Source organism: Penicillium malachiteum, assembly GCF_028827825.1.
Source record: "Penicillium malachiteum strain IBT 17515 chromosome Unknown utg000002l:1.0-8849297.0:1.0-8852440.0, whole genome shotgun sequence".
NCBI classification, from domain to species: Eukaryota; Fungi; Ascomycota; class Eurotiomycetes; order Eurotiales; family Aspergillaceae; genus Penicillium; species Penicillium malachiteum.
The window spans coordinates 5746549-5761662 of record NW_026643095.1 but is presented as its reverse complement, the minus strand read 5'-3'; the positions used below and the strand labels follow the sequence as shown (position 1 = coordinate 5761662).

The 15114-nt window shown below is 49.0% G+C and overlaps 4 protein-coding genes across 4 annotated transcripts; 3 read left to right on the top strand and 1 right to left on the bottom strand.

The window, feature by feature from the left end:
* Positions 1–475: 475 nt before the first annotated feature.
* N7483_005109 (40S ribosomal eS30 domain-containing protein) lies at positions 476–1024 on the top strand (the record flags this gene model as incomplete). Its single annotated transcript, XM_057088546.1, has 3 exons — positions 476–601; positions 706–810; positions 984–1024. Coding segments are annotated over 3 exons (255 nt in total), but the record flags the coding sequence as incomplete, so codon positions are not given.
* Positions 1025–3269: 2245 nt separating this feature from the next.
* On the top strand, positions 3270–10489 carry N7483_005108 (tetratricopeptide repeat protein; the record flags this gene model as incomplete). Its single annotated transcript, XM_057088545.1, has 3 exons — positions 3270–4751; positions 4806–5412; positions 5466–10489. The coding sequence occupies 3 exons, from the start codon at positions 3270–3272 to the stop codon at positions 10487–10489; spliced, it is 7113 nt and encodes a 2370-aa protein (XP_056948374.1).
* Positions 10490–11035: 546 nt separating this feature from the next.
* Positions 11036–12700, bottom strand: N7483_005107 (Zn(2+) transporter ZRT3; the record flags this gene model as incomplete). Its single annotated transcript, XM_057088544.1, has 3 exons — positions 11036–12400; positions 12467–12597; positions 12646–12700. 3 exons carry the CDS (start codon positions 12698–12700, stop codon positions 11036–11038), a joined length of 1551 nt encoding a protein of 516 aa, XP_056948373.1.
* A 1298-nt stretch (positions 12701–13998) lies between these two features.
* N7483_005106 (DNA/RNA non-specific endonuclease) lies at positions 13999–14976 on the top strand (the record flags this gene model as incomplete). The annotated part of the gene is made up of 1 exon (XM_057088543.1): positions 13999–14976. One exon carries the CDS (start codon positions 13999–14001, stop codon positions 14974–14976), a length of 978 nt encoding a protein of 325 aa, XP_056948372.1.
* Positions 14977–15114: the final 138 nt, after the last annotated feature.

Here is a 15114-nt window from a genome sequence, read left to right as displayed (position 1 = left end):
TATTGAACAGAGCAGTGATGAAATTGCTATGTATACTTGCATTTTCAAACATTTGAAGCCTTCCAAGGAGTTTGGACTGTATATGGCGTTCTAGAGGGCACTTGTACTATTACACATCTTGTCTAAGTTGAATTTACTATCCACTTAGAAAAAATATTATAATCTTGTAATCATTCTATGTGATAATTAATACCGGCTTGATATCAACCCACCTACAAATTAAAATTATAGACATTGTCGACTGCTAGCATAGACTACCTCCACCTCAAACCCGTGGACGCCTTAATGAGTCCAGGGCTGGAGCGGAGACCCAAAAGAGTTTAGCGCACGGTGAGTCAGGGAGATGAGTCAGCCAATGATGAGTCATCTCAGCCATTCATATAACGGAAAATGTCCTTTATCCGCCCCGATCGCCCTCGCTTGTCAGCCGCCCCACCCACAGTGAAGACCAATTTTGCAAACCCTATCGTCAGCGACCTGCTTCCATCCCCCTTCAACAAATCGATTACCCCAGTCCGTTCAACGACAAAAATCATCCAAGATGGGTAAGGTTCACGGTTCTCTCGCCCGTGCCGGTAAGGTCAAGGCCGCCACTCCTAAGGTCAGTCTATCCAGCGAACATCGAACCTTTGCGCCACCGTGATCCTCAAATCACCACGAGAGCGCCATCAGAATCCGCCATCCTAACGAAAATATCGATTTCAGGTTGAGCCCCAGGAGAAGAAGAAGAACCCCAAGGGTCGCGCCTACAAGCGTGTCCTGTACACCCGCCGTTTCGTCAACGTTACCATGACCGGTGGCAAGCGCAAGGTACATACCGACTGATTCCATTTCAACCCAAACTCGCACGAAACCCCATTTTCGAAAGCAACAAAATCTTTCGAATATCCATCATCAACCCGCATCACCCCGCGATATACATCTTCACACACCACATACGCAATACAGACCCGGGAATAGAAGGCTGACAAACTTTCACACAGATGAACCCCAACCCCGGCTCTTAAGTTGGTGCGCGTCGATAAAAGAAACCCCCGAGTCGTGGAGGAATGTCGAGATACTACGAACTTTTGAAAGATATATTCGCAAGACCCCGACAACAATACGGCTTCGTCGAAACGAAAGTTTACCAGATACGGCTGGCTACTTGTACGGATGATATCATGCTGCGTTTCATTTTTTGAATTTTCGGCAACGGATCGGTTTATTGAGGGGTGGAACATGGGAAATGGATGAATACCACATGGTGGCCTGAGGATGAAAAGTTCTGGATAGGAGTGAGGCTGTACTTTTGTGCAGTCTGCGCTCAGGATCATCGCTTTCGACTCACTTACATAGGCTATTCCATGCATTGCATTTCCGATCCTGGAATCAAGTCTTTCCTTCAAAGTATGTGCTGTGTAGGCCTTTGCTGTTGATTTTGCCTGCACATTTGTGTATGGCACCAGCTCGGCATCAGAGGCAGACTTGGGGATTTCCGGCCTTCATGGGATATGGCTTTTGGTCTACTCTGTATGGAGCCGGAGCCATTACAAGGGTCTCTCGATGCCTCGTAGTATCTACAAGAGGGTTCATTTTTGAAGGCCAGTGGGCACATTGATGATTATTGGGATCTGTCTAGAGACAAGCTAGGCTTTCGATCGCTAATTACTTCAGTGCCCCTGGCACTTCCAAATCCCCTCGGACCCTCTTCCAACTCAGTAACAATTAGAGTCTCATATTTTACAGTAACCACTGGCACTGATACACCCTCTAGCTTTATTGCATGTGAGAGCTGTGCCCAGATGTGTCCATGTCTTCACTCTACCAAACCATCAGCACCCTAAAAATGAAGCAGCAGGATTCATGTGATACATCTAGATCTGTTATCGAGTTCAGTATATCATCAAACCCTGATAAAAGCCTAAGCCCACAACCACAACGAACCTTGGGAATTCATCTCCCCGACACAGCATCCCAAAAGCCACCTATAATAGCATCCAGCAACATAATTCAAGTGCCTTTCCTATGGTATAAAGGGCTAATGATCGTCTGGAATCCGAAGATCGGCTCAATTAAACAGGAGATCAACGGCTGACCCCGACAGTATTCACAAATGCCTCATCCCGTCCGGTCCAAACAAATAGCTAGATCCGTGGAAATCCCCCACATGTGCAGACTCGGACTCAACCTGGAAGTATAAGTCATGACATAACCGGTCACTAACAGTTTTGAGTTGAAGGTGATTTAGGAGTCGAATGTTATGTGGTCGCACAAGCTCCAGCAGCAGCCATGAAGGCATGATCTCATGAGCGGGACCTTCGGAATCGGCATTTGCCCAAGTGCATTGTATTGGAGGATATGACCTCACAACAGTCATACCCATGGATCATGGAGTTGAGTTAAGTTCAACAGTCCGATGACTAAGGGCCACGAAGCGCTATGGATATCGAGTATCTGGGGAATTTCCCCGAACTATTCTTTGTGAGAGAAGTCTTTACGTCACTCAAAGAGCTCTTCTGGAACCACTGCTCATCGTTCCCTATTGTTTTCAAACCCTCCAATTGTTACCCCATACTTGCAAATAATATGTCAATTCCTCATTTTGGAATATCGTTGCATGGAGAATTGAAGCCTCAAAGGATTTATCCCTTTGTTAGCAAGACATCTGGAAAGAATGAATATCAATTGCTAATAAATGACTATAGTCCTCACGAAAATGAGACGAAGAGGCTTCAATTCAAGCTAGACCCCTAGCTCTATACAAGCAAGTGACGAAACCTAAAGCCTATGTTCAGAAATCACCTGGTAAAAAGGCCCACTAAGCCCCTCCAACCTTGCCATACAGCATCATCGACTTTGAAGCGATAGTGGTACCGATGGAATCAACGCCAACAATTGATCAGTTGAACCGCTTGCAGCCCTTGGAAACAGCTACATAGAATCATGGCACGGAATGGCTCGCTGCCGAACGGTTCGAACCGCAGCACACTCGATCCTGTCCTGTTTTACATTGAGCTAGGAGTGCTGGCTATCTTCGGCATCCCCGAGCTAAACCATGATGCAATGGTGTGAGGAGAGTTCCAATTTAACTACTTATTGCCGCCAAATCTAGTTTGATGAATCCTCCTTCTTTTTCTACCTCGTGACAACTGACAACTGACAACTGAACTCAAACGACTTATGATATTTTCAATTTAATTGCTTACGACTTCCTTATCACGTATTATCTTATATTATTCAATAACACATACTTCATCTTAAATAACTGACAACATATCAATTACATCATGTCTGCTCCTATGAACACCGATGAGGTTGAGAAGGCCAGCCAGGGAAGCAGCTCCTGGTTTACGAAGAAGCTGAGCCGCAAGCTCTCTCACAGCCTTTCCAAAGACTCCGCCACCAAGGAAACCACTACTCAGGAGACCACCACCAGCGAAGGTGGAATTGGCCAGCAAATGATGGACAAGGGCCAAGAAATGAAAAGCGATCTTACATCCGGCAACTTTGGTAGCATTCAAGATGCTGCAGGAAAAGGAGAAAATATTAAAAATGCCGCTACCCAAGGCGATGTCGCAGGAGCTATTGGAGAAACAGGATTGAGCAAGGAGAATATCAACAAGAAAAACGCTGAAAGTGTCGGCCAACGTCTTTTTGGTCATCGGGGAAGCTTCAGTATTGGAGGCTTTGGACCGAATCATGATATCAAAAAGGGTCCCATTACCGAAGGGGATCAGAGAGATACTGGCCAGGAACTTGTTGGGGCTACTGGCGAGGGCTCTGCCTCTGGATCTGGAGCTGGTGCCGCTAGTATGAGCACTGGTGCTGGATTGCTTGGAGTCACTACATCTGGAACTGGCGCGTCCAAATCGGTCGGTACATCTGGAGCTCAGAGATCTTACGCCAACACCCTTGCTGGTACCGACTCTGGAACAACCCAGGGATTGACCGGCAAACCTGGTGTAGCTGGTGGAGTCTGGGGCGGCAATTCCATCGACCAGGAACTCGATAACCAGGCTCATATCAGCTCGGATGTTTTTGGTGACAGGAATGGTCTCCAGAACACTATGAAAAACAACAGCCACGCCTATACAACTCCCGGAATCGAGCAGAAGCTTGAGGAGAGAAGAAGGCTGAGTACAGGTAAAATGGAACATGCAAAACCTAAGTCTTCGCATCAAGGAGGAAACAGCCAAGCCGCTGCCGGTGGTGCTGCCTTCGGTGCTATTGGCGGAATGGGCAAGGGTGGTGTCAGCCAACAAGCCAGTTCAGCTGGAGCGACAAGCAAGGGAATGACCACCCAAGGCCGCATGCTAGGTGCGCCTGGAGGAGGCATCACGCAAGCTGTGGGCCAGAAGGGTGCCAGCAAAGGTGGTCTCACTCAAGGAGGTCTTGGAACAGGCGCATTTGCTGGTGGCAAGACATCCTCTACTACTCGAACTGTTACCAACTTCAGTGGAACCAGCTGCAAGGTCACTGTGCTTCAAGAGAAGGTTCAGTCCGTTTCTCAGAAGTGCAAGACCCAGCTTGGTGGCTCTGCTGGCGAGATTAGTCTGCGCAGTCCCACTGTCGATGCTTTCTTCGACGCCGTGGCCGCGGAGCGTCTTCGCTGGATGCCTCGTGACGGAAGCAGACTTGATTGTTGTCTCAGATGGGCTTCTAGACTGGCTTATGCAGTCGACCATCTCCGAGAGTCAATCGGAGCATTTGCTCCAGGAGCGAATGAAGCAGCAAAGCTTATCTGGGGATTCGAGATCATGCTTCTAGAGGTGAGCCATTCGGTGTCGAAATAGATGGTTTTAAGATACTAATTTTCTCGTCAGTCTGATATCGATAACACGGATCTATTCGAAAGCGTTTTCGGTAGATATGGCCGTGTTGCCGTGGGCATTCGCCTGTTGTTGCAGTATGAAAGTGTGTACAAGCCTAACATTGAACTGCAACCTGAGGCCGCTGCAGTCTTTGCAGATCTTCTGGAGATGGTCTGTAGTACTACGACCAGCTTTGTCGAAGGATACAAAGCCAAGGAATCCGATCAACTTATCGGGTATAACGTGGACGCAGCCTTCGTCACATACGCTACCCGATACTCGACACACTGGAATGCTATCGTTGAATCGGCAACTTCAGCCGTCGTTCACCAGAGCACTTTGATTTGGTCTAGTCCCGAGCTGGGTAGTCTCCGCCAATTCCTTGGTGTGCAGGACCGCCCACTTCAGTTCATCTTGGACTCTCGGAGTCATTCTCTAGCTGAAGGCTCGTTTGAGTGGTTTAATAACACTTTGTATGACTTCACCGTGGGCAAGACTCCAGTGATGATGATCAATGGTGGAGCTGGCTCTGGAAAGAGTGCTTTGGCACAGTGGACTGTGGACCGAATGCAGGAGTCCTCTGAACATGAGGGCTGGAATGTAATTCCGTACACAATCCGTGAGTTGAATCATTTTTCTCTTTAATCCTTGGGATCTTGCTGACAGCTCCAGGTGCCGATATCCCTGTTGCAACTTTGCCTTTGCGCATCCTGAAAGGCATTTTGCATCAAATGCTAGACCATTGCGTCCTCGAAAAGAGTATTCAGGAGGATATTCTCTTCCATGTCGCCAAGGCAGCACAAAGTGCTCTTGATGGTGGCAGTGAGACGGAGGTCGAAGAAAGCCTTTGGAAGGGTATTCGTACCGGTCTGGAGTCGGATATCCAGTACATGTTTGTGGTGGACGGTCTCGACCAGATCAAGGGTGGCGAGGCCGATGCCACTGCATTCATGGACCAATTCAGCGATGTGCTGGCTCAGCAGAATGAGGGATCCAAAATGATCGTCTTCACTCGGCCTCTCAAATCGAAAATGAGTTCCAGGACCATTCAACAGTTTGCGATGCAGCCATCTCAGACCAAGACTGATCTCGTGGCCTACGTCCAAAAGAAGCTTTCATCTGCATTTAGTTCTGATAGTACAAAGGGTAGCCAGCTTGAGGCAGCAGTACATACTATTGTCAATCGCTCCCAGGGCTCCTTTAGCTGGGCAGAAATGGCAGTTGAGTATGCTCGTCAGCAGCGGACTCTAGGTCAGGCCATCCAGTCTGTGCAAGGCCTACCACAATCCATGTCTGAGCTGCTTGATTTCCACGTGAAGAACCTGGATCTTAGCCAGAACGAAGCAAAATACATCATGTCCTGGCTCGCTGCTTCTGAGAGACCCCTGCTCGTCCAGGAGATTGAGCAGCTCTTGGCCGTTGATCCGGTGACTTCAACTTTCAGCTCCCGCGTCTCGCACACTAACAATAGTTGGAGTAAGGCATTGAGCCCAGTGGTTATGACCCGCGATGGCGTCGTCTCGTTTGCACACACCTGCATCCGCGACCATGTCATCAAGAAGGCTCGATCTGCTAGTACCAAGGCCGCGCTGAATCTCAAGGAGGCCCACTATGACCTGCTTACAAGATGTCTTGCTTGGGTGCAGATGTCTGTGCGAGAGGATGCTGAGATATCCATGGACAAACTGAGCATGGAAGAGAGAAACCATCTCTTTGACAAATATGTGATTCTCGAGTACACTGCCCGCTACTGGCTCTCCCATCTTCTCTCTTCACCACTCGTTACCGACGAGGGCGAGTTCTCATTCAACGAAAACTTCGTCAATCTACTCCCACAGACGGTTCTTTTTGCTCGTCTTGAATTGACCTGTCGAGAGTCGCAGTTTACCCGCTCAAGCGTGGTTGAGCTCTACCGATTGGCCACCGATATTCGTCGACTGGTCTTTGGTGAGAAATCTATGTCACTGCTTCAGAGCCTTCTGCTCAGTGCTCGTGTCGCCGCGTATGCTCATGCTAGCCATGCCGATGAACATTGCTACGAAGCATGGAAGCTCAGCCAAGAGCTCCTGGGTCAATCTGATACCATCACTCTCATCTGTGCGGAGATGATGACCCAGTCATTCACTGAGCAAGGCACAATGACTTCTCAGCAGGAGGATACTATGAAATACCTGATCCTGACCGATTCTGAGATCACTGGAATAGAATTCAATCAGCGACTCAGGTACCTCGGAATGATTGTGGGAATCTATAAGTACCGCGGTGACAATACCTCTGCGCTCACGATCTCCAAGCAGTTCTACCAACAGGTGCTGCAGAAGTATGGTACCAACTCAAGCCAATCTTCGGAGACTGCCGACTTCTTGACTACTCAGTTCTCCGCAACTGGCAGCGACGAGATGAGTCGTGACATCGCGCGAACCAAATACGAAAATGTTGTTCGTACAATGGAAGTCACCGATGAGCGTCGAATCAAGTATACTCTGTATATGGCGCAGCTGTACGAGCAACAGGGTGAGCGAGCTCAGGCTCAAGGTGTGCTCTCAAGCCTGTGGGCCGGTCTCAACTCTCGTGATATCGACTCTGTCGATATGATGGACAAAAAGGCAAATGTTGCCCTTGTCTACTACCAGTTCCTGCGCCGCCAGGGCAGAAACGATGAGGCTGAACTCATCATTCGTGAGCTTGTGGCTGACCTTGAGGTCACCGGTGTCCACTCTCAGGAAATGATGCAGCGTGTACAGATGCTTCGTGCTGAGACTCGCGAAATGCACATGTACAGTCTGGATCGCTCTCTGGCTATCCTGATGTGGCGCTACTACAAGGAGACCAACATGGAGTACTCTACCGAAGCGGTTACCCTGGCCATGTCACTTGCTGAGGGTATGGCCAATACTGTCTCTATTGAGGATAGTAGATCGTTGTCTGGAAGAGACCGCAGATTGATGGTTGAGCTTCTGGATTCCATTACGTCGTCATCCAGCAACCTCTCCGTGTCTACATTGATCTTATGTCACAACCTATCCAGCATTTACGTCCGCGAGGAAGACTGGATTGAGGCTAGTGACTGCTCCAAGGCTGTTCTGCAGCACCTCTGGCCTACTGTCGAGCAGGGTGGATCTCACAAGAAATTCACCACTGAGCTGGCTCCACCGATCGCTGACCTGGCTCTCATCCTTGCGTATTGCCACTTCCGCAGATTGCATCTGGAGCAGGCTACTATTGTCTACGAGAATGCTTTTGGATCGCTCCTCACCTCGGATCGAGTTCCCGTCCCCTCTGTTCTCGCTGTAGCAAAGGCTGTCGTTGAATTCTACGAGACTACGTTCCAGTTCACCAAGGCACTGACTCTCCTGCACTCGGTGAGCAACTTCTTGACCATCAGATTGGGTGACACGCACAAGCACACTATCGAGAACTTGTATCTTGAGGCTGCCCTTGCCAACCGTCTGGAGATGAGCCATGAGGCCAAGAGTACGTACCAGCGTATCTACAAGTGCACTACCAGTAACGGCAAGATTGCGCCAGAGGGATTTGAAGCTGCTATGGCACTTGTGGCTCTTTACGAAAAGGAGCTTCAGTGGGAAGCTGCTCTGGACATCTATCGTCACCTGTGGCCTACACTTGTTGTTGAAGATAGCATGCACGACTATGATCGCATCACCGTCGAGAGAATGCTCGAGAAGACATACATGGGCTACATGTCTATTCTGACTACTCGTACTAAGCTCAGCGACTTCTCTGAGCGATACAAGGTTGCCTCTGAGTACGTGACAAGCTGCCGCAATGTCTATGGTCCTACCCACCAAAGGACTCTTAGTGCGACTCTGCTCTTCGCTGAGCTGTGCGAAACAAGTGACCCACATACAGACCAAGCTATCAGTCTGTACAAGAAGCCTCTTCAGACAAGTGAATGGATACCACTTTCCCAGTCCTCTAAGGGCCTGGACCAGATGACTGCTCCGCTGCCCATCACGCTGAAACACAAGCTCGCTCAGCTCTTTGTCCGCAAGCGCGATTCAACCAACGAAGCTCGATCCCTTTACACGGAGGAGTTCCAGCTGGCGAAGAAGACTCAGGGCTTCTTCTCTGTAACCACTCTTTCCTGGCTTCGTGAGCTAGCCCTCGCCCACTCCAGACAGGGTACCTCCACCTCCGTGCAACAAGGCAATGCTCTCTTGCATACCTACGTCACAGACGTGCTGCATGCCGGCGGAGAGACCAACATGATGATGAGCTGGGCTCGCAAGATCGCAGCCATCTATCTCGAATGTGGTTTCATCGATGGCGGTAATTCTGTCCTTGATGAGCTTCGCCAGCGTGTCGTCTACGGCTCTGATACCTCCGCACTAGCGCTGAGTGACAGAAGGGATGCTGTATTCACAGCTGCGTTCGAAGAAGCCTTCGGTAGACGCGCAACCTACGATCAGATCATGAGCGAGATGGCCCGCGAGATGCGAACTCACCAAGCCTTCACAAAGAACCTCTCGGGTCATGATTTCATTCCCACGCTCATCTCCGGTGACAAATTGGCAACTCTACAGTCCGAGCAGAAGCGCACACGTGCTGCCAAAGAAACCCGCAGCAAGCTGTACGAGTACTTCTGTGCTACGCTCTCAGCGACAGCTATTGCAGACCGCGATATTGTCAAGCAATTCTACGCCATCTGTCTTCGCCAGGTGCACACAGACAACTACAACATGGACATCCTCACCACGACGACCAGTTTAGTTCACGATCTATGCAATGCTGGTAGATTCAAGGATGCAAGTGACCTAACCGGTGTACTGCATTCCTTCCTCCACCTAACAGATGGACTGAATTCATACGAGAGCATTATCACTGGCACGAAGCTTTGTCTATACCTCAGCGGTCATCAAGCAACACGCTGTCAAAACGAAAAGCTCTTCACAGAAATGTCCGTGAAATCCAAACTTCTCCTGCAGGAACTTCTTCTCTCTTCCAAGAACATCGGTATCCAAATCGTGGATCTCCCCTTCCACGAACTAAACGATATCATCACCCTCCTGGGTGAATACGAAATGTTTGACGATCTCGAAACAATTCTAACCCAACTCTGGACATCCCGAATCGTGCAACGAACCTGGACACCAGATGTCGTAGTATGGATCGGACGCCGACTCGTCGAAACTCGATTCTGTCGCGGCGCAATCGACTCCTCCATCCAACTCTGTCGCGATATCTGCTACAATCTTCGCCAAGTCTGGGGAAGTTACGATACAGTGACTCTAGAAATGACAAAACTTCTATCGGGACTATTTACCGCATCCGGAGACCACGCCTCAGCGGCAACATTGCACGAAGGTGTATTGCACGATCTGATGAGCGATTCGGACGCAACCACGCACCCAGAAGCGCTGGATACTGCATCGCAGCATATTGAGCTTATGAGACGCGCTCAGAGTCGTATGGGTAGCCAGCGTAGCGCGGCAAGAACATCTGCGCATGCGGATCTTGTGGCGCAGGTTACGGAAAAGTTTGGGTTGAAGGATACGCAGTTGAAGGCGCATGGCGGAGAGACATTCGGTGTTTGGTCTAAGCCAAGAAGGTTTAGTATTGATATTGAGGATTTGGATGATCAGGGACAGATGCATCATAATCATCTGCGTGAGTCGAGTGGATCGGGGTTGATGAGTACTTCTGGTGCGAGGAGGATTTCTGTGCAAGCTCTGTAACTTGCCAGTGGATGGGGATATGTTGTGGTGGAATTGGAAAAGATTTTAAGTGTCTTCACGCTGAAATTGTGATGGTTTTGTTTTTGTCTTGTTGTCAACCAAATTGTCAAGTCTACACTTTCAATCTAAAATCCCTGTTCCAAGTATAGTTGTGTCTCATGCAGCGTAGTAAATCCGACTGAAGATTACCTATGGGTCTAAAAATGTACTTCTAGTATTGGCTTCATCAGGACTCACAGAATCTGTGGACCTGCATATACTAGGCACAGGTCTGCTACCTACCAGGCATTAGCGTAAAATGAGGTGTTCATTCGGCTCGAAAGCAAGATAACATTGAATGTTAGTAATATGATATGTAAAAATAAACTGTGGGGCATAATAATAAGTCACATAATGTGCCCGTGATGATCATGCAAGACGTTGAAGCCACACATCCTACAAAAAAAAGCACAAATATACTACATAAACTCCGGAACCCGCTCTTTCCTGGTTTTTATGTAACACCACAGCGGAAATGCAGAAAGGAAGAACATGTAATCACTCAATTCATGCCGTCAGGGCAAAGCTTACACCCATCAAGCCCATACCAGCAATGGCAAATCCAATGCCCATGTTTCGGTGGTGAGTCAGTGTCAAGCCCTCGCTGAACAGTTGTAGAGCGACAGAGGTCATCACGCCAGCTGTAGCAGCGAACATGCCTCCATATACACCCCACGAGGGGCCTGTGGAGTCTTTTCCGGTATGTCCGGAGGTCCAAATCCAGAGGGCGGCAAGACCAGCACCTGCCGGCTGACTGATACCACCGAGTAGACTGGACCAAAACATGGCTTTCCATCGAGAGTTCAACGCCAGGTACAGGGGTAGTGCCATAGCGAAACCCTCGACAATGTTATGGATGAATAGAGCAAGGAATACGGTAAAACCGAGGGTTGGGTTAGCATGGTTGGTCGCGTATGTAATAAATCCCTCTGGAAGTTTGTGCAAAGCGATGGCAAGGGAGGTTTGAAGACCGATAGAGAGGAATGCGTTCTGCGGGACGTGATGATGATGTGTGGTGTCTGTGGCAGATTTAGCTGCCGAATCAATATCTTCATGGTGATGATGGTGATTATGATGCGAGTTAGTATTGGAATGGTTATTTGTAGTTTCGTCTGAATTATGATGTATTTGCGACGAGGAAGAAGATGCGGGTACACTGGCACTTGCAGATGCACAATGAAGAGGATGCTGAGCAGATATCGCATCATAGTAACCCGTGTCGGTTGTCGCCAGAACTGAATCCACGTTCGAATCTACACCAGGGTCCCGCTCCGAGTCCAGATGCACCGCAATACTTTGATGTTGTGGGACCAGACCCGGTCGTACGACTTCATCCGTGCAGATTGACGGCGGAGGAGTAAGTTTCGGAAGCACCTTGGTGCATTCCTGGCCACATGTTTGCGAAACTCCATAGCAAGGTCCATTCTCGTCGCAGATCGGCTTGGCGCCACCAACCAGTGCACTCAGACGGCGCGCCAGGATCGCGCGTAACGATTCCCGCTTGACGGACTTGGAACCGGAGCTTGTACGTTGCAGCACGGCTGGTGTAGATTTGAAAGCCTGAGGATGCGATGGTCGTAAAAGAGGGGTCCTTTCCGTATTACCATTGGCATGAGTATGGGTATGGTTATCATGCCCATGTCGTTGCGTTTCGCCACGCTCGGGATCTTGTTCCGGGGATGCATGGCTGTGTGCGCAATCGACCACATGCGATGGGATGAAACGATGAATGAAGCTGGAGACAAGCCGGATCACGATAACGCCGGCAAGAAAGAGACCGATCAAAATATACGCCGACTGGGAGGGAGAGAAGCCGGCGCGAGCGAGGTAGTTCTGCGAGGTAGGAAGCATACTATACAAAGAGGTGAAGAGCTGCGACCGGTTAGCTACAAATAGACTGGAATATTCTAAATTGCTTTGGGACATCGAATCACCCACCATTACACCTGCACTGAGACATAGTGAGGCCGACAGAAAGTTATTGCTGTTGGCGATCTGGAAGCTCTTATCGCGAGTTACCCGCCGCACTACCAGATCGGCGCAGATGACCGAGGATCCCAGGACACAAGCTGCATATGATCAGTATGAGGATGATAATTCAAGAGGGAAAAACTTACCAATGCCTGAGACAATGCTCATCACCCAGCCCCGAAGATCGTTGCTGGTAGCCATGGCGGGGGTAATGAGAGGAAAGGAACCTTGGGAGCGTGATGTCAGGACTCGGGTCCAGTTCGGGTTGACCGCCCAACTTTATTCAACCTTCTTTTCCAAGGTTTTTTTTTTATGTAGTATTATTGTTATTGTTAATGATGACAGGGAATTCTCGATGGTTCATTCTCAAGGGGGAAATCAAGATCAAGAAGAGGTAATCTGCATCTCTTTAATCTAGGAGCATCCCATGCATTTGGCTCCCAAGGTCCTCTTCTCTACAACCCTAATTACCCCATTTGTGCAGCAGACAGGGAAGGCATCACTGGGAATGCGAGGATATACAGATCACCCATACACTAGGTTGATCCTGTGCTTTGATATAACCTTGGAATGATTTTGAAATTTCTGTCTGTTTTGAGAAAGAAAACAGAATCTATACAATATGAGACTAACCCCGATCTTATAGGAGTTCCGAGCACTTGGGCCAATGGGGCTTAAGAGATGACAGATGACTCGATACTCGAGTAATTGGAAATATCAAAGGCCTAATAGGTCCACTTCAGTTCCCAAAACATCGATTGCTGCGGCTGAAGCGCTACACTACACGTGCTTCGTTGGTAGGCCACAGCGTGAATTGTGTCTGGTCTTCTACTTCAATATCGCCCTTGCATCCCAAGACTTGATTGTTCCATAGTTGGAGCCTGAAGCAATCTGCACACCATATTCAGGGCTGGTGAACGTCTTGGAGAGTGGGTTCAAGTTGGAGTTGTTGTATGAACTTGAAGTACGGAGTATCATTTTGCCTAGTATATTAAGGCATAAGTTATATACCTCCGAGTCCCGCCCTGAGGCTATTCCGGTCGTACTGATCAAGTTAATTTCCAGTTGAGAGAACATTCAAAACCATACTCATTAGAAACTACTAGGTATTTCCATATGCATACATATCGGGATTAGAATAAATTATGAACAAGGACTTAAAGGTAGTCAAGTACTATAGAGTGTAGTAACAGGTGACTATACTGATGACCTCGAGATGCAATCCCACTATGCCATATAAATAGAAAATAGATCAGTCTAGTCTTCAAATAATTTTGACCTGATCATTTGATAAATATTAAAGATTCATCTGATTTTATAAATAAACCAGCTGACTTCAACTTAAATGCTCACCTGGGCACCTGGTATATAGTGAGAGTCAAGTGACCATGATTGGTTGAGTGGTTCCCCATATTAGATATCTTCTTATCCGTTTCCTTTTTTTTTCTTTCTTCCATCTCCAGTTGGGTAACCTTCAATCCCATTTGGACCTCATAACCATGTCCAAAGCTACATTGGCTATCATCGCCGCCGCCAGTGCTGCCACTGGCGCTGGTGTTACTGCGATGTTCTACCCCAGACCAAAGGAGCAGCAACAACAAACAGAGCAACTTCCGGCTTCCACCCCCGGAGTCGTGAAAGTCCCAACAACAACCCCAATTCCAACCCTCGCAACCAAAGCCACCGGCCCCGTTAACCCCGCCGGAATTCTCCAATATGGATTCCCCGGTCCCGTAGCCGACGAGCTCAGCTCACTGCCTTTCCACGGGGCGTACGATCGCCGAACCCGCAATCCCGCCTGGGTCGCCGAGCACATCACCCCCCAGTCCGTCGCAATGAAGAACGGTGACCGGAAACACAGCACTTTCTTCGAAGATACCTCCATCCCAGCGCTCTTCCGCGCTAAGCTGTCCGATTACTTCCGCTCCGGCTACGACCGCGGACACCAGGTTCCAGCCGCCGACGCAAAGTGGTCACAAGAGGCCATGGACGGTACATTCGCACTGACGAATATGTGCCCGCAAGTCGGCGAGGGATTTAACCGGGACTACTGGGCGCACTTCGAGGACTTCTGTCGCAATCTTACACAGCGCTATCCCTCTGTGCGAATTGTTACAGGACCCCTGTACCTGCCTCAGCGGGATCCGGATGGAAAGTGGCGTGTGAACTACGAGGTTATTGGTAACCCACCCAATGTCGCTGTGCCAACGCACTTTTATAAGGTTATCTATGGCGAGGATGGGTCGAACTCGCCGAATAGCAAGGTTGCGCTCGGCGCGTTTGTGTTGCCGAATGCACGCATCGCGAACCAGAAGAGCTTGTCGGACTTTGAGGTCCCCTTAGAGGTTTTGGAGCGTGCCTCCGGTTTGGAGTTTGCGGCTCAGTTGGACCCCAGTCGTCGTCGTCGCTTGTGCCAAGATGTGCGCTGCGAGATTACGGTTCGCGAGTTCAACAATACCAAGAAGAAGGTTGCTTAAGTAGTGATGGGAGAAAGTGGAAATTTTGAGCCGGAAGGCTCTGTGTATACATATCAAGGACATGGTTATCGTTATAGCATGGTTCGGGCGTTTAGCCCTAGAGGGTAATTGTCATTGGGATATTTCTCAAATATTATA